General features: G+C 42.1%; 1 protein-coding gene across 3 annotated transcripts in view; it reads right to left on the bottom strand.

The window, feature by feature from the left end:
* Nucleotides 1–316: 316 nt before the first annotated feature.
* Nucleotides 317–18,939, bottom strand: part of APTX (aprataxin) — a 55,050-nt gene continuing 36,427 nt past the window's right edge. For all 3 annotated transcript variants that reach the window (XM_074994476.1, XM_074994473.1, XM_074994474.1), the window contains exons 6-8: nucleotides 10,178–10,404; nucleotides 2,268–2,371; nucleotides 317–1,925 (exon numbers count right to left, since the gene is read on the bottom strand). In XM_074994476.1, the coding sequence (XP_074850577.1) occupies nucleotides 1,771–1,925; nucleotides 2,268–2,371; nucleotides 10,178–10,404 (486 nt within the window). In that variant the 3' untranslated portion in view covers nucleotides 317–1,770. The remainder of the gene's footprint in view (nucleotides 1,926–2,267; nucleotides 2,372–10,177; nucleotides 10,405–18,939) is intronic.

Consider the following 18,939-nt stretch of genomic DNA (forward strand, 5'->3'; position numbering starts at 1 on the left):
TGCTACATGACACTTTTTTTTCCTAGAATGAAACTTGAATTGTGGGGTAATCTCCACCTAAAGAGTACTTATTCTGTGGCTGGAGGATGGAAACCCCCAGAGGTGACCTATGGAAAGACAGATTAGAAAAGTGCAAGGGCAATGCGAGACTGCTCACTCCTTAAGGAAGGTACAGCCTAGTGAGGCAGAAAACTGAGTCCTAAAGGAAAAGAGGAATACTACAGTTGACGAAAAAAGTCAGAGGTATAGCCAAATTAGTCTGTAACTTCACAAACAACAAGCAGTCCCATAGTACTTTAGAGACTAACAAATTTATTTGGTCCCTTCAACAGATGGGATTATGGGATTTGGAGTGGAAATACAAAATACAGGATTTATATAATGGGAGAGGTGGGGGTTTGAGCCCCCTCCTGCCCCTGCAACAAAAAAGATTATCACTAATAGAGCCAGGGAAGTAGCAGTATTAATCTGTAGCTTCACAACTAAGCAGTCTTGGGCACTTTTAACACTAACAAATGTATGAAGTCATGAGCTTTCATGGGTGAAACCCACTTCCTCAGATGGCCCATTCTTTCATCTGAGGAAGTGGGTTTTAACCATAAAAAGCTCATGACCTAATCAATTTGTTAGTCTCTCAGGTGCCACAGGACTGCTTGTTACTAGCAGGATGACTTGATGAATGTTTCTCATTCCTGCAAGTATCAAAGGTGGGGAAATTGCCCTTGTAATGAACAAGAGGAAACAAAAGGAAGATGGTGTGTGACAGAGCACAGTTACCAAACTTGACAGTTCACAGGTTATTGGCTAAGCACCTGAAGAATCCATGCATAATAGAAGTCTAACCCAGGGAACAGGAAGGGGCTCATAACTGCTGCAATATGGCTGTATTATACCTTGAACTTTAATGGAGATTAAAATGTGTGTGAAGGTACCTTGGTGGACCTGCCTGTTCCTTACTTTGCCAAAAAGTATCAGAGAGCTAGCCGTGTCTGTAGCTTTGAGAACGAGTAGTAGTCTTGTGGCACCTTATAGACTAACAGATATTTTGGAGCATAAGCTTTCGTGGGCAAAGACCCGCTTCATCAGATGATTTATCAGCCAGGGTCTCTCTAGAGAAGAAGGTGGAGTCTGTTCCCAAAAAACTATACATACTTTCTGGACTCTTCAGTTTGAGAGAAAAGTTGTAACATGATCCAATAGCTAGAAGCTGAACTAGAGAAACTGAGATTGGAAATAAGACGTGCATGTTTAACAGTTAGCATAATTAACCAGTGGAACAATCTATCAAGAGTGATGGGGGTTTCTGCCTCGGCAACAATTTTTAAAATAAGGTGGGCTGTTTTTCTGAAAGCTCTGCTCTATGCATGATTGTGGAGCAGGTCTCTAGACTTACTATCCGAGAGCTCAGCCTAGATGATATATCAATGTTCCCTTCTGCCTTTAGAATCTATTAAATCTGTATCAGGTGCTTAGCGTAAACCACATTTATTCCAAGAAAAACCTTAAGAGACTTCCAAAGTCTGATATGCTGCTGGACAGGTAATCCACAATGACTCTACTACATACTGACCTTGAGGCTACTTTATTTTTTTTTCTGAAAAGTAATTACAAAATTGTACATTCTATGCTGCTTGTATCAGTGAGGCACCTTTCCAGCTTTATGTTTGTAATTCAGCTAAAACAAAAATCTATGCAACTTAACCAAAGAAAGTTTCTGGGGGATTGCCTTTAAACTTTGACTGGACAGATTTCACAGAATGATTTTTACAGTTATTTTGGCCAATGTTTTTTGAGATGTTCCTTTAAGTGTGGGATGGTAGGCAGGTGTTGTTTGCACACATGACATCTCAGGGGCAACTTCAGGAGTTCAGAGGTCCCATCTTTAACCAGAACTTTTCCTTTGGTCTTTACCATCTCTATCACATCTGAAAGAAACAAAAAGATGTTACACTCTCACAACTCTGAAGTCTGTGTACATGTTTTACCTATACAGCATTTTGCCATTGCAAAGCAGGATTGTTCTACCTCAACATTTCACATTCTCTCTCCAAATATTCTACCTAGAAATAGACAAGTTTGTCCCATTGTTAAATATAAGCCAATCAAACACAATGCTAATTTTATCAGAAAAGCACTATTACCCAAAACCCAGTATTATGGCAGAGCTTCCACTTTTTCCTAATACATTAAATGACTTCCATGTATTTTCAAAGCCAATGCAAATAATAAAATTAAACATCCTGGAGCAAATTTTATAAAGTCTTTACCTTGAGAGTTTAAGAAGTATTCTGTAGTAAAAGAATTCCAGTGCTTTTTGGTTTTAAGGCAAGGGGAATCAAAATCCTGGCTGATTACATGGAGATGTACATGACTGAAACCAAAACATAAGTAATCTTGATTTTACATTTACTAAAAAAATTACACCAACATTAGCTAAGGTAAGAATGTTAAAAGAGTTCACCCTTTCCCTACTAAGTACTGTGGCACCTGCCCTAACCAGACCCGGCTCCTCTGGATGTTTCTTGAACATAGTCATTAGGAATGTAAGTTACAGGTGGGGTCAAACAACTGTAAATGGTGACACAGCATAAATCACAGAGAAATAGCTTAGACACTAATGAAAATGGCATTAGCAAGAAAAAACTTACAAAATGTGATTAGGAGGCAGGAAGGAGTGCAGCCTAAAATTACTTCGAGTACAACTCAAGGAAGTTCCTTGTTCTCAGCAGGGTGCTGGGGGAGAGAGACATGCATCTCTCTGCCTCTTGGCTGAAAACATTAGTCAACAGGACTTAGGAAAGCAGTTTAGCCATATTTGAGTTGGGGCCTTTGGTTTTATCTGCACTACAAATTCAATCACCTCTAGCAACTTGCTTGCAAAATGGCCATCTTTAAACCAGCTGTGATTGTAGTACAGCCTGGAACTTAACTGTGCTTTCTGACTTGGTCAACCAGTACAAAATGGTTAGTTACTGTAACTATAGTTCTTTGAGATGCAATGCAGATGTGTGTTCTGCTTCAGGCTATACTCTCAGAAGAGTAACCATGTTACTTTGTAGCTTCACAAACAACAAACAGTCCTGTAGCACCTTTAAGACTAACAAAAAATTATTTATTAGGTGTGTATGTGTCCAGTGCATTGGGATCAGCACATTTTGCCTAGTAGTATCTGCAGGGGTTGGAACTCACGCCTCAAGATCATACCCCCTTCTCTGACTATACAAGTTGGTGCCATCTTGATTGTCCTCAGTTCCTTCACATTGAACACCTGTAGACTACAGACTGATGCAGAGGATATTGAGGGTGGGTCATGGAACAGACATCTGCATCGTCTCCCAGGCAACAGCAGTAACTGTTTCTTCTTCTCTGAGCAGATGCAGCCATGTATTCTACTTAGTGACTCACACCAATACCCACAGAAATTAGGGTAAATGATCGACTATTGGAACAGCCATAGCCTGATTGCCCCTGGAAGAGCACACACCAGTGGTCTCCTCCTTTCCTGTTCACCTAATATGTAACAATTATATTGTCAATAAACACATGAACCACTGAGCCTCTGATGCAATATAAAAAAGTGCAATAGGCATCAGATGGCCCAAAGCTGCAGCACACTGATACGCAGTAGTGAAGCGTCCCGCTCTATATCACAGATCCTAGACTCTTGGCAACCCTAGTTGTGCTCCCCAAGCCATCAGGGAGGCATCAGTGACAACAGTGCTGGTTGGTAAGTACCAGGTGAAAAGAACATCCTGAAGAGATTCTACTCAATCATCCACGAGTGCAAAGTGTCCAGGATTGATAGAGAGGCAGATCAATTGGTTCCAGAGGTGAAAGTGGGATGGTAGGGCTGGTCTGAGCTAAAGCTGAAGAAGGCAAAAGACACAACCTGGCAAACTGAACCACCTGAGTGCATACAGACATGGCCCAAGAGCCTCAAGCACATCAGAACTATCACAGAAAGTTGAGACCACAGACTGAGACAAAGGCATCAAATCATAGAACACTAGGACTGGAAGGGACCTCGAGAGGCCGAGTCCAGCCCCCTGCCCCAATGGCAGGACCAAGTACTATCTAAACCATCCCTGATAGACATCTACCTAACCTGTTCTTAAATATCTCCAGCGATGGAGATTCCACGACCTCCCTTGGCAATTTATTCCACTGTTTGACCGCCCTGACAGTTAGGAACTTTTTCCTAATATCCAACCTAAACCTCCCTTGCTGCAGTTTAAGTCCATTGCCTGTTGTTCTATCCTTAGAGGCCAAGAAGAACAAGTTTTCTCCTTCCTCCTTATGACTCCCTTTTAGACACCTGAAAATCATCTGAAACTGGTCAGTGAGCAAAAATAACTAACTCGTAGAGGCTATTAAGGCCCCTAGGGCCCCAGTGAACTCAAATTTCTGAGTGGGGACCAATACTGAATTTCTGGCGTTTAGGATGAGACTCAGAGTGCTGAGTAAACTTAACACAGAGTGTATGTGACTAAGAACTTTTTTTTTCTGGACCTTTCGCTTAATAGCCAGGTCATCCAGGTATGGAATGACAAGGATTCCTCTCTTTGTGGTACGCTGTCACCACAACAATATGCTGGGTAAAAGCCTGAGGTGGCAGAAGACAAACAAAGGATGTGAAATGAAAATGGCTGTTCACCATGACAACCTAGAAAAACCTTTCATGGCTTGAGAATCTTTGAGAATCACTACATAGAAACAGGTGTCCCAAAGGCTCAGAGCAGCAACCCAGTTGTTTCAAATCAACATGAGGAAGACAGTTGAAAGGGGATCATTTAAAACTTAAGGTATCCGACGTATTTGTTAAGGTTGCAGAGACTGATAGGTCATACCCCTCCTTTAGATGTGGGAACCAGAAAGTTCCAAGAATAAAAACCTTGACACTATGCCTACAGATGGACCTCGTCCACCACTCCAAGAGCTAATACAGATCAGACTTACTCAAGGAGCAGTATCTCATGAGAGGGAATCCCAAAGGAGGAAGACTATGGAGGCAGCATGCAGGAGAATTGGATAGCATAGCCTAAAACTGACAGTGTTTACAGATAACTGTTGATGGAAACTGAGCAACAAATGTTGTGAAAGTAAGCTTGCTTGTCCCCAGATGGCAGGGACCAGGCTAACGGAAGTTATGACTGGATCACTGCTCTGGACAAACAAGCCAAAATGGATGCTTGGGTGGTGCTGCATGTCAAATGGATGAACCCAAAAGAGGGGTAGTCCAATTATTTCCAATTTGGGGACAGTTTATACCTCCAGATTAGTGGAACCGCTATGGGCACCCACATAGGCCCACAAAATGCTAATATATTTATGGCTGACCTGGAACAACGATTCCTCAGCTCTCGTCCCCTATTACCCCCTCTGTATTAGTTATGATACATTGATGACATTTTTATGATTTGGACCCATGGTTACAGAGACTCTAGAAGAATTCCACAGAGACTTTAACAATCTGCACCCCACCATCAACTTATGCCTCGACTACTCCATGTGAGAGATACATTTCCTGCACACTATAGTACAAATCAAGGATGGCCTGACTGGTACCACACTCTACCAGAAACCCACTGATCGCTATACTTACCTACACATTTCTAGCTTCCATCCTGCACACATAACTAGATCATTGTTTACAGTCAAGCCCTTAGGTACAATTGCATTTGTTCTGATCCTACTGACAGAGACCGAAAACTAAAAGATCTTTACCAAATATTCATAAACCTGAATTACCCACCAGGAGAAATAAAAAAACAAATTGACAGGGCCAGACAAATACCCAGAGACCAGCTACTCCAAGATAGGCCCAAAAAAGCCAAGAACAGAACACCACTGGTCATCACCTACAGCTCCCAACTCAAACCACTGCAACGCATTATTAAACACCTACAACCTATCCTTAATCAGGATGCCACACTCCAGAAGGCCCTAGGTGACAGGCCTGTTCTCTCCCACAGACAGCCTCTCGACCTTATAAGGAGTCTCACCAACAACCACAGTCTATACTGCAGGAACACGAGTCCTGGAACTTTTCCTTGCACCAAGGCCCGTTGCCAACTTCGTCCACGTATCTATTCTGGAGATACCTTCACTGGAACTAGCCAGGTTATTCACAGAATCACAGGCACATTCTCATGTTCCTCAACCAACATCACATATGCCATCATGGGCCAACAATGCCTACATGCTTTATATATTGGACAGACTTCAAACTCTCTTAGACAAAGAGTTAATGGGCACAAAACAGACATAAAAACACTCCTGATTCACACACTCTCAGCCAACATTTTAATGGACTGGGCCATTCTGTTAATGACTTAAAAGTCTGCGTCTTACTGAAGAGGAATTTTCACAAGTCTTGAAAGAGAGGCTGCTGAACTCTCTTTTATATTCAAATTCGACACATTAACACGTGGTTTGAACTGGGATGCGAATTTGCTAGATCATTATAGGGGCTCTTTGCATACTTGGCTTAATCTAATTCTTGACTCCCCTCCCCCTGTCCCTCTACTCTCTGATTTGCTTACCTTGATATTTTTTTTTTCTGATTTGTCAACCTTGATTACTATTTTTGGTTCTCTTTGCCTTATATAGTGAGTTTGTTCTGGTATGGTTATAGTCTGAAGAAGTGAGTCTATCCCATGAAAGCTCACCTAATAAATTATTTTGTTAGGCTTTAAAGGGCTACTTTACTGCTTTTTTGTTTTGATAGTATATAGACTAGCACAGCTTTCTCTCTGTTAAAGATTGACAAAAGGGGCACTGCAGATGCACTGGCAACTTTGCACTGTATATATAGATAAGGAACATACAGTAGCCCTGGAATCCTCAAAAGATTTCAGTTTTGCCTGAAACGTGGACCCAGCCATCAAAGGGCAAGTGCTCTGTAGCAGTGTTTCTTAACCTCCGTTCACTGGTGTGCTGTGAACAACTTGCAGATGTGCCATGAGCATTTGGAAAAATAATTGAAAGTATATTTTTGTTATTAAAACCAGATACTATGTTACTTCTTCATTGTTATGATACCTGATTAAATTACTTCATTTTGTTTTTGCTGTACATGTTGCCTTTTTTTCTCTTTTTAAAGAAAAGTTTCATAGGTGTTCTGCACAGAAAATATTATTGTTTGGTGTTCCGTGGTCATAAAAAGTTTAAGAAACACTGCTCTCTATAGCTTGATGCACTGCTCGAAGAATCCCCAGATTTTACAGCCAGAATACCCTCTTGATGGTTACTGATGAGGCAATCATGCTGACTTAAGCATCTGCTATATCTAGTGTGGCATGTAGTGGTGTTCTGGACATGAAGAATCTTAGCAATAAAATGCCTGATATTCCTCCCAGAAGCTTTCAGGCAGCTGGTCTGTAAAATTTAAAGTCACCTAATTTACAAAATTATATTTGGACAACAGTACCCACCGTATCCACATTTGTAGTGAAGAGGTGTAGTTCTTTTCACCTATTAAGTCCATTCTTTCAGAGCCCTTTTTCTTAGGTACAGGCTTAAATCTATAGAGACTGCGCAGACACAAAACTGGTATCTACAAACCACACCCACAGATGAGGATTTGCAGGGCTCTATAAATCTACCCTGTTGGTCTCTGCAGTTACAACCAGGAAATTAAGATCTGGCTGTGAGCAAAACCACCCAAACCCTTGCACTGGGACAAAGGAGCATTTATCCAAAGGCTATACTGTAAGCAGCGCATCTGATATGCTCCAAAGAACCTTTGCAGGCTTCAGGACTGCATCACTAATGTGGTAGGCTACTCTCCCAAGGCTCAGGGCTGCAGGATGTCCAGCAACTAGTGGGTATTCTCCTCCAGGAACACCATCTGGATGCCCGGGGAAGCAGCCACATGCTTCAAAGAGTCCTGATAGTCTCTGAAGCCCTCTAGCACTGAAAGAAAAGAGCTGGACACCACTGGATTGTCCTAAAATGATTAAAAAGAGTTTACTGTGCAAGCTGATGGGTCCTATTCCTGAAAGGAGGACCTAGCTGAGACAATTCTGGAGGCTCTACAAGTGGGAGCACAACCGGTGCCTGACCTTGCAATGGGTCAACAGCATCTGCTTACAGCATGCTCAGTGATCTTGTCTGGAAGTGAGGAGTGTGACCTCTGAATTAAGACTGTCCCACAAGTTCCATGGGGGCTGCTGAACTTAAGGGTAATGTATTGGTGACCAGTGGGCACTATTCCAAAGGCCACTGTCCCATCTCTAGGAAGAGTGGCAATCTCAATATCCATGCTGCTAATGAACAGTCCCTGGTATAGGACAGATGACTAGAGTCAGCCCATACAACATATGCAACCAGTCCAAATTATCTGTTATCCAAAGCCAGAGAACGGTGGAAATGGCACAGCCAGCATGCCTTCATTGTCTCCAGAACTGGTAACAGAGAGAGTACTAAAGTCAGAAGCAGTACCAAAGCTGTAGACATTGCAGAGGTAAGGGCAGGAGGTGCCATCAACATAGTATCAGCAGCTTGAAATGGAGTAGTGCTGAAAGGTATTCTGGTACCTGTGCAGTCCATAGTGCTGAACCTAGCACCAGATTCACTTCCACAGGCAACATCGGGAAATGGTACCAACAGAATCAAAGCTTCAGCAGCTCTTCTATACAGGAAAGCTGTGGATGACATAGCATGGGAGACATCCTGAACCAAAGCAGAGCTCAGGATGCAAAGGCAGAGGAGGTCTACCACCTCAGATGCTGCTGATATGGACACAATCAATGTCACCATCACCATCACCCTTGTCAGTATCAGGCTCAATGGATTCCCTGGAGTCAAATGAGAAGTACGAAGAGTCTCTTCGAGGTCCGGAGTGATCTCAGTTGGTCTTGTAAGACCTTTTCTTTGGTGTGTCCAAAGGAGAGTAGCTTCTATGCTTTTTGGAGAAGCAGTGGCTCCAGAGCATGAGCCAGTGTCACTCACAGAGGTTGAGGATGACCACCCATCTGACAGTCTTTTGTACCCAAACAGGCTTCATGGTTTGCTTGATATGTTGCTTCACTGAAGGTCTCCAGACACTTGAGTCCATTTTGTGAACAATTCGCAAATTGAAAACTGCTCTTTGACATGAACTTCATGCAAGCGGAGCAAGCACCATGTATAAGGGTTGCTGCTGGGGCATCACCCCACCACTACACACAACTCTATGCAACTCAGTCAAAGGATGAGGACCTACAAGGTTAAGAAACCAGCAGAATTCCCATTCCAGCCTTGACTGGACAATAAGAAGAAAATAAGGGAAGGCAGAGGTGGTGGCACATAGTATAGTATGGGGAGGGCCTATGGCTACAAGGTGCAAGTGGCTGCCCCCTTTTCATACTGCTAGGCAAAATACTCCAGCTCTTGTGTGCTAGGTGCATGCGCACTGGAGTAGAATACACTGCTGCATCCACTTAAAGAATCACCGGTCTGCACAATAAACTGGAATATCCCCCACAGCGCTTCTCCAATTTTTACCAGTGGTAGGAGAGCAAGCCTTTATTTTCTCAATACTTTATGTGGGCTTCAGAGAAAAGTCTATTTCTGATTTGTAGAAGGTTAGTAAAAAGTTCTCTTTTAAAAGTTTTCTACTTATTTTTAGAGCTGCAGTAAGTATATATTTTTGAGTAAGGAAAAAATCTTGAGGAAAAATAAAGCCTAGCTAATACTACCTGTAATTTTTATATGGTTTAAATCAGCATTTCCCAAACTTCATATAGTTGGGCCCCAGCTTTTTTTCAGCACCTTTTTTGTGGCCCAAAAGTAGAAACACATATTTAAAAAAATAAATAAATAAAATTTCCCTATTTATTATTTATTCACAGTAATAGTACATAACAATAATTTGTATATTTTCTAAGGACCACTTTTTTTTCCCCAAAAACCGGTACTGGGCTGCGGACCACACTTTGGGAAACACTGGTTTAAATGGTCTGGATCGTTATGTTGCTCACTCAACGACATCTGACATTCCTGTTTCTTGAGATGCAAACACACAACATGAAAGGAATTTTATTTTGCAAATTTTCAAAATAAGACCTTGTATCAACAACTCAAAAAGGCTCAAGTCCAAATAAAGGTACACAATCTGGCTTTGGAGACAAGAAAACTACATAATCAATGTACTCCAGATAAGAGAAATAAAAGCAGTTCAACAATCTAGCCTTACCTCATGCTGGGAATTGCATGATAGCCCAATCTGAACTGCAATCTGTCTTTATCAAGGCATTGTTCAACCAACTTATCCCCCACAGAATGCATGTATTCTAGTAGTTCAAGGTGCTGTTTCGTTACTGATGTTAGATTGGAGATGGAGTCCCAGGGTAAGATTAGCCAGTGATAACGAGCTTTGGGATATTTATCCTTTATGACCACAACCCTTTCATCTTTATAAACCTAGTAGAGAACAGAGTGGATAAAAGTCAATAATTAGAAAACCAAAATAGTTGGATTTTTTAAAATTTAAAGCTGACTTTTGATGTTTTTAAAAATACTAAATTTCTCATTTAAAAATAACAGTCACAACTAGCTCTCACCACAAACACACTACACCTACTCTTACAGTCTCAAAAGAATGAATTAATGACTCTAATCTGTCCAGCCTACCAAGTCTTGCATCTCTGAAGTTGTACGTTTTCAATTTTCTCTCTCAGCAGACTAAAGGCACACATGCACAGACAGACAAAGGCTGGAAAGGATTGTTTTTGTTCTTTGTTTACAGGGTGGTGGACCTGGTCAAAGCATGGCAGAGGACTTAGTTAAGACACTGTCTTAAAGACAGCGAGACAATATATAGGAAAGGATGGAGGCAGCACACAAAGGAACAGTGGAGTGTACTGGAAAGAACAGGAAGACATTATTCAGCACATATATACACCTTCCTATATTGACCCACACTTTTGCCACAGAAAAAACTGTCATTGCTTCTGGATGTAGGAGAGACCCTACCTGGGAACATTTTGAAGAAAATTCATTCCCTCAGTACAAAAGGAAAATGTGTGAATGTAGGCAGTGCAAGAAAGAGATATAAGGCCTAATTGCGAGAATGACACATCATAAAAAAACTGCTTAGTGGGAGAAAATATATGGATGAAGATGTAGATATGTTAAGAACAATATGGATCATCTGGCTCCTAACTTAAATGGTTTACTTTGCAAAGCATCGTTCAAGACTCTCTCTTTGCCTTTTAGTAAAAATGTGATTTGACAAGTAAATTCCCAAGCTGTTTGTTATGCGGGATGTTGCTAGGAAAAAAAAGCTTTAACTTAGCTAATCCTTATGTCATTTAATTAGTTAACTAGATTTAGAAACTATCACCCAAGGATCTGGTACAGAAAGCTGCAGTAAGAGAAATCTAGAGCTGCCAATGTCATTTTCTTATTTTGTATTATATTTATACACACCCCTTATTTCACATCATAGTTATAGACCATGATGGTGATGTCATAAATCTAGTCTCTATTTTGCTTCAGTATACATCAGCTTTCCCAAGTAAACCTCAGCCTATACTTGTTTTCTCAAAAAAAACAAAAAACCAAAGAGTTGAATGAGTCTTACTTCAAAATTAAGTGAAATCTAAGTGCAGTCAGTCTTGGCTTTTTTAGTAATTTGGAATTGGATCTGCCTCCTTGCTGAAAAAAAGTCAATGATTAACAGAATAGAGAAGCACAACTATTCAAAACATTTACCTTTGTTTCAGGACCCATTTTAACAAACAACTTTGACTGTCTACATTCAACTTCATAGTCAACAAAGTATCAGTAGCAAGCAAAAGATTTCAATCATCCAGTAAAATTACCACCATGAATGATTGTAAAGTAAGAACTAGCAAATACAAGACGCCATACATGAAAATATTTCTTAGTTCATTTATGCCACTAATTCTTCTTTTTGAATTGTTAACAATAAATACTTTCACTGACATGGTTCAATCCTGACGGGGCTACACTTCCCCTGGTAGAGTAGACGCTAGTAGAAGGTTGCCATGATCCAGTAATATGTTCCTGAGGTTCTAACAGAAAATGGAGTTGTAGATATCTTTTAGAAAGGATACATCAGGAAATGCCCACACAACAGAATACTTAAAAGAAACGGCAGTGAATGCTGTAATAAACTGAACAAAAAATTCAACTGTCAGGTACATGATTGTCATGAACAATGCTGCAAATGTGGTAAAGATGAGAAGTGGGGATGTGAAAGGTTAACCAGTTAACCGGTAAGCATCACTCTCAATGGTTGATGCTAATTTTCTGGTTAATTGGTGGGGGCTGGAACAGTTCCCCACTTGCTGTGGGCAGGGGGCTGCTCCAGCCCCATAGGGCCCACTGTAGATAGGGGCATGTCAGCTGCCCACAGCAGCCCTTGTCCATGGTGAGCCCAGGCATGTCTGCTGCCCAGAGCAGCCCCAGTCCATGGCAAGCCCATCTGGGTCAGCTGCTTCAACCTGGCTGCAGTGGAAGAAGGGGCTGCTCCAGTCCAGCTGGCTGGAGCACCCCTCCACGCTATCCCCCTTTAACTGGTTAATTAAATGGGATTTTAGATCCCTAATGAGAAGATATTAAGAAGAAAACAGAAGGATGCTCCTTAACAACATATGGCTGCAGTGCCCAATTAACACACCTTTTAGCCAAAGATTTAAGTACGCCTTTGCTATGAATAAAAGAAAATGTCATTAATGTCAAAAATATTTTTGTAAAAACCATATTGCTTCGGCTTCACTGAAGAGAGGAGGAGGAGCCAACTAATTCTCTCTCAAAAAATTTGATGGAATTCTTGTTGTGAACAATTGTTTTGAACAGTTTATTAAGAACTGGCCTATTCTCATAAAACTTTGTGATGACAACAATAACTTAAATATATGGAAGTATTTTGTTCACACTATCTAACAGATTAAAGACAAATGTAGATAACATGCTGAGTATAGTGAAACCTATTCCCCATAGCATTAAATAAATTTCAGAGAAATTGCTGCTGCGTTGCTGATGTTGAAATTTAGAACGCATTTCAAGAGACATTGACAAAAGAAGTACCTCACCAGAAAGTTAAACTGCAGGCAATAATGAAGCAAATGGGTCAAATACTAACTCTACCTCATCTTCCTGCAAACATGCTCAAACTCAGAGAAGTTACTCACCTCATGCAGTAACGACGGTTCTTCGAGATGTGCCCCTGTGGGTGCTCCACGGTAGGTGTTGGGCTCATCCTGCACTGCAGCATGGAGACTTTTCCTAAGCAGTGTTGACTGGGGCTCTGCATGCAATAACCCAGTGTGTGCCATTTGAGCCACTAGAGATAGCCACACAGTCCCATTCTGTCCTCAGTTACATCACTGACATCCTAACTATGCCTACTGCACCGAGTAAGGTGGGGGGGGGAAGGAGCACCCATGCCAACCCACATCTTGAAGAACCATTGTTACTGCATGAAGTGAGTAACTCATCATCTTTCTTTGAGTCCTGACCCCATGGGTGCTTCATGGTAGGTGACTGTAGAGCTGTACCCCCTTATTTGGATGGTGGGTTTTGATTTGGTGCATCTACTGCAGACAGTACTGTGTTAGCTATTGCCATGTCTTTGTCTGCATGAGATTGTACTGAATAGCGTCATTAACATGTGGTCAGAGGACCACATAGCTGCACAACATATGTCCTGTGAAGGTACTCCCTTTAGGAAGGCTATGGATGTTGCTACTAATCTCATAGGATGTGCCTTCGGAAATACTGGGAGTGGAAGCAGGGAGTTCCTTAAGTAATTACAGCAACTACTTAAGGAACTCCCTGCTGCTACTCGGGACCTTATTCACTCAGACACACCATCTGAGCCCCAACCTGGATTATTCTATTTACTTCCCATAATCCACAAACCTGGCAACCCCGGACACCCTATCATTTTGAGTATTGGCACCCTTACCACCAGACTATCCAGTTATGTGGACTCCTTCCCCAAACCCTATCTCCGAGATACCACTGACTTTCTGAGAAAATTACAAAACGTAAGAAAACTTCCTGACAACACCATCCTTGCCACCATGGAGGTAGAGGCTCTGTACACTAATATTCCACATGACGACGGATTACAAGCGAACAGGAATACCATCCCTGATGTCATCACAGCCAGTCTTGGGTCTTACCTCTGTAACTTTGTTCTCATCCACAATTATTTCCGCATGGCCCCACAATATGCTAATATATTTATGGCTGACCTGAAACAATGATTCCTCAGCTGTTGTCCCTCTTACCCCTCCTCTACTTACGATACATCCATGACATCTTTATGATTTGGACCCATGGTATAGAGACTCTAGAAGAATTCCACAGAGACTTTAACAATCAGCACCCCACCATCCACTTATGCCTTGATTACTCCACGTGAGAGACGCATTTCCTGCACACTATAGTACAAATCATGGATGGCCTGATCGGTAGCACACTCTACCGGAAACCCACTGATTGCTATACTTACCTACATGCTTCTAGCTTCCATCCTGCACACATAACTAGATCCATTGTTTACAGTCAAGCCCTTAGGTACAATTGCATTTGCTCTGATCCTACTGACAGAGACCAAAAACTAAAAGATCTTTACCAAATACTCATAAACCTGAATTACCCACCAGGAGAAATAAAAAAACAAATTGACAGGGCCAGATGAATACCCAGAGACCAGCTACTCCAAGATAGGCCCAAAAAAGCCAAGAACAGAACACCACTGGTCATTACCTACAGCCCCCAACTCAAAACCACTGCAACGCATTATTAAAGACCTACAACCTATCCTTAATCAGGATGCCACACTCCAGAAGGCCCTAGGTGACAGACCTGTTCTCTCCTACAGACAACCTCCCAACCTCATAAGGATTCTCACCAACAACTGCAGTCTATACCGCAGGAACACTAGTCCTGGAACTTCTCCTTGTACCAAGGCCCGTTGCCAACTTTGTCCACATATCTATTCTGGAGATACCATCACTGGAACTAGCCAGGTTATTCACAGAATCACAGGCACATTCTCATGTTCCTCAACCAACATCATATATGCCATCATGTGCCAACAATGCCCACATGCTTTGTATATTGGACAGACTTCAAACTCTCTTAGACAAAGAATTAATGGGCACAAAACAGACATAAAAACACTCCTGATTCACAAACCTATCAGTCAGCACTTTAATGGAGTGGGACATTCTGTTAATGACCTGAAAGTCTGCATCTTACTGAAGAGGAATTTTCACAACAGTTTGGAAAGAGGCTGCTGAACTCTCTTTTATATTCAAATTCAACACATTAACAAGTGGTTTGAACCAGGATGGGAATTTTCTAGGTCATTATAGGGGCTCTTATGAATACTTGGCTTTATTGAATTCTTGACTTCCCCCGTCCCCTTCTGCCCATCTACTCTCTGATTTGCTCACCTTGATAATATTTTTCTGATTTGTCAATTTTGATTACTATTTTTGGTTCTCTGTGTCTTAAATATAGAGTCTGTTCTGGTATGGTTATGATCTGAAGAAGTGGGTCTATCTCATGAAAGCTCATCACCTAATAAATTATTTTGTTAATCTTTAAAGTGCTACTGGACTGCTTTTTGTGTTTTGATAGTATATAGACTACCATGGCTCTCTCTCTGTTACGATGTGAAGTGGAATTTATGCTCAAATTTGATACTTTGCACCTTGGCCTCGACAGATATAGGAACTACCTTATGCATTACAAACACACCTTCCCCATCTTTGATATTTGTAATGATTTCAGGCAAGTCACCCAACTTAACTGACCCTTGCAGTAAGTAATTTTCTCCCCTTACTTCTCCCCCTTGTTCCCCCTTCTGTTCTATGTATCTGTCAGTTTTCATTTCAATTTTTTTTTGTATCTCTCTGTTATAAAAACCATCATGCCAATTCACTTTCAGCACCATTTCCAGTATAGCACTATTTCAAGATCTGAAGAAGTGGGTCTGCCCCATGAAAGCTCATCACCTAATAAACTATTTTGTTTGTCTTTAAAGTGCTACATCCCTGAGTTTTTGTTTTGTTAGGATAGAGACTAACACAGCTACCTCTCTGTTATTTAGCATTTTCATTGTTAACATGGCCAGGGATCATGTGGTCATTGACTTGAATGGCGGTCCCATCGAGGTATGGAAGATAAATTTCAAGTCCCTAGCCAGCATTATAGATTTGCGAGGAGGCATGATGTTTTGTAAGCCTTTGGAAAACCTTTTTACAATTGGGTGAGTGAACACCAAGAAGCCTTCTACAGGGGTATGGAAGGCTGTGACGGCTAAAAGGGGGATTCAGAGTGAAGAGAGTGATATACAAGTATCTTTTAGGTAAAGAATGTAGTTAAGAGTCACATGCAGCAAGGATTTCGTGGCTTGTATTCCACTCTCGGAGCATCAAGAGAAGTAACTGTACTTGGAAAGGTAAGTATTGCATGGTTTTTCCTCAGGTGCCCTTTGTTTGTTGGGAATAGTGATGTACATTTTGCAGGAGCCAGACAGAAACCAGGCCATCAGATGTATAGTATGTGGTCTGGGGCGAAGCATGGCTCCCTTGTTTTGAGAGAGTTAGGGGAATGAGATCTGACTCGGTCACATTGGAGCTATGAGGATGGTTCATACTCCATCTGTCTGTATTTTCCTGAGGATTCTGGCTACCACAAGAATGGGTAGAAAGACATACAGAGCAGTAGGTAGTCAGTCATGTCCGATGATGATGTCTTGAGCTTGCACAGGCTCATTGGTTGTGGACTTGCATGTGGCTGAGGAGTCCAAGCTTTGAATGGCATGGGCGTTCACAGTGGGGCCAAGGGAATTGTCTTGGCTCTGTTGGTTCAGCAGCTGCTGTTACTTTCTTCCTCTCACGAGCATCAATGAGGCGTACGCATCGCTGCTCTTCAAAGTTGTCATACACGTGTCGCATGAGAGCACGCCAGCCTGTTCAGCCTTTTGCATGCTGCTCTAGCTGATCTGGTTTTAAACCAGCATGAGCAATGTTGGCCTTCACATAGTCTTTATATCTCTTGCGATGCCTACCTTGATTCCTTTTGGCCTGGGAGAGTTCACTGCAGAGGAGTTGCTTAGGGATTCTTGACTCCTCCATTCATATGACATGCCCTGTCCAGCGAAGCTGGGCTTTCAGAATCATGGCTTCGATGCTCGTGGTTCCCGCTCCGTCCAGGACTTCCAGGTTTGTAACTCTGTCCTGCCATTGAATGTGCAGTATTGACCTCAGGCTGCGTGTGTGGAAGCACTCCAGCAGTTTTATATGTTTTCTGTACAAGGTCCAGTTTTCACAGCCATACAGGAGACTGGTCAGGACTACAGCCTTATACACTTTCAGTTTAGTGGACTGTCAGATATTGTGCTGATTCATTCAACACTCACGCTCTCGGATGTCCTAGTGCCCTGGCAGATTCTGGCATTGATTTCTTTGTCAAGGGAGCCGTCATTGGCTATCACACTGCCAAGGTACTTGAACTCCTCTACTGTTTTTAACTTTGTTCCTTCAATAAAGATTGATGCGGGGCACACAGGAGAGGAGGAGGGCATCCCCCAGAGATTCGTGGCATTTACCTGCTCTTGAACAATACTGGCTGCATTTGTATTTTGTGTGTCCTTGCTGAAATATATGAGGTCATCAGCATTTGTTGCAAAGAGCTTAGTTTCATTTGTGTGGAGTGCTCGAGACACCTGCTGTCTGCAGCCATGAGGATCTTGTCCTAACAATGGCTTGAGGCCATAGCTCTGGCTATCATTGTGGGGGAGACGTAGCTCAGTGGTCTGAACATTAGCCTGCTAAACCCAGGGTTGTGAGCTCAATCACTTGTGTGCCTAGGCAGGAGGCCAGCCCCCCAATAAAACTCAGGGGCCACCTGCAGTTCCTGTTGACATAGTGCAATCAACTGGTCTCTTATGAGCTAGCCCCCAAACATGTATTGCCTGACAGGGGCCAGCCAAACCCTGAAAACCTTCAGGGGAGGGATAGCTCAGTGGTTTGTACATTGGCCTGCTAAACCCTGGGTTAAGAGCTCAATCTTTGAGGAGGCCATTTAGGGAACAGGGGCAAATAGATACCAGGGATGGTGCTTAGCCCTGCCAAGAGGACAGGGGACTTGACTAGATGACCTCCTGAGGTCCCTTCCAGCTCTATGAAATCTGTATGTCAACTGCAATACTGTTTTGATACATTGTGTGGCCTTCCTGGACCATAGGTCTCTCATCATGAAGACGAGAAATTAGTTGAGAGAAAGTTTGACACAATTGTCAGTTAGCTAAAAGCACCAAATAATTAGCTACCCATAGATGATGTATACATCTTTCTACCAGATAGCTCCAAGCATTTATGCTCCTTATTAGAAAGGATAGTTTTGTAAATTCATGTGTTTGTTCTCTGGGTGGTAGCATCTACCACTAGAAAAATGGGCTGTTGATTTAAAATGAAAAAGTCCACATTGTATCAGCACATTTATTTGTGAGTATAGGCACGGTCAGGTTTAGTTAGACTTCACCTGCTGCCTCCATTATAAGAGTAGTAGATCCACCCTTGCCATGGCACGTGACTGTACTTTTTTTTTTTTTTTTTTTTTTTTTTAAAGCTTATATGGTTTCCCTGGCATTTCTGTTAAGGTGATTTCCTGGGTAACTGCCACTCTTTTAAAAAGATCCTGAAACTGTTTTAAGGTTGATAGAAGAAAGGTCTAGGGCATGACTGCTTCTCCAGGAAACAATGCAGCTTCAGGCATTGGCAAGTCCAGAGGCAGCTGCGACCCAAGATCATCTGGCACATGAGTATCATGCAATTCTATCTCCTTTTCATGGTGTGAGGAGAGAGAGAAGATAGGAGATGGCTGGTGCTGTGCCACAGTAGAGGGTGCTGTCAAGTGATCCCTAATGGGACCACTGTAGTGATAGGGTGAGATGTATGAGCTGCA

Source organism: Carettochelys insculpta, chromosome 5 (assembly GCF_033958435.1).
Source record: "Carettochelys insculpta isolate YL-2023 chromosome 5, ASM3395843v1, whole genome shotgun sequence".
NCBI lineage: Eukaryota > Metazoa > Chordata > Testudines > Carettochelyidae > Carettochelys > Carettochelys insculpta.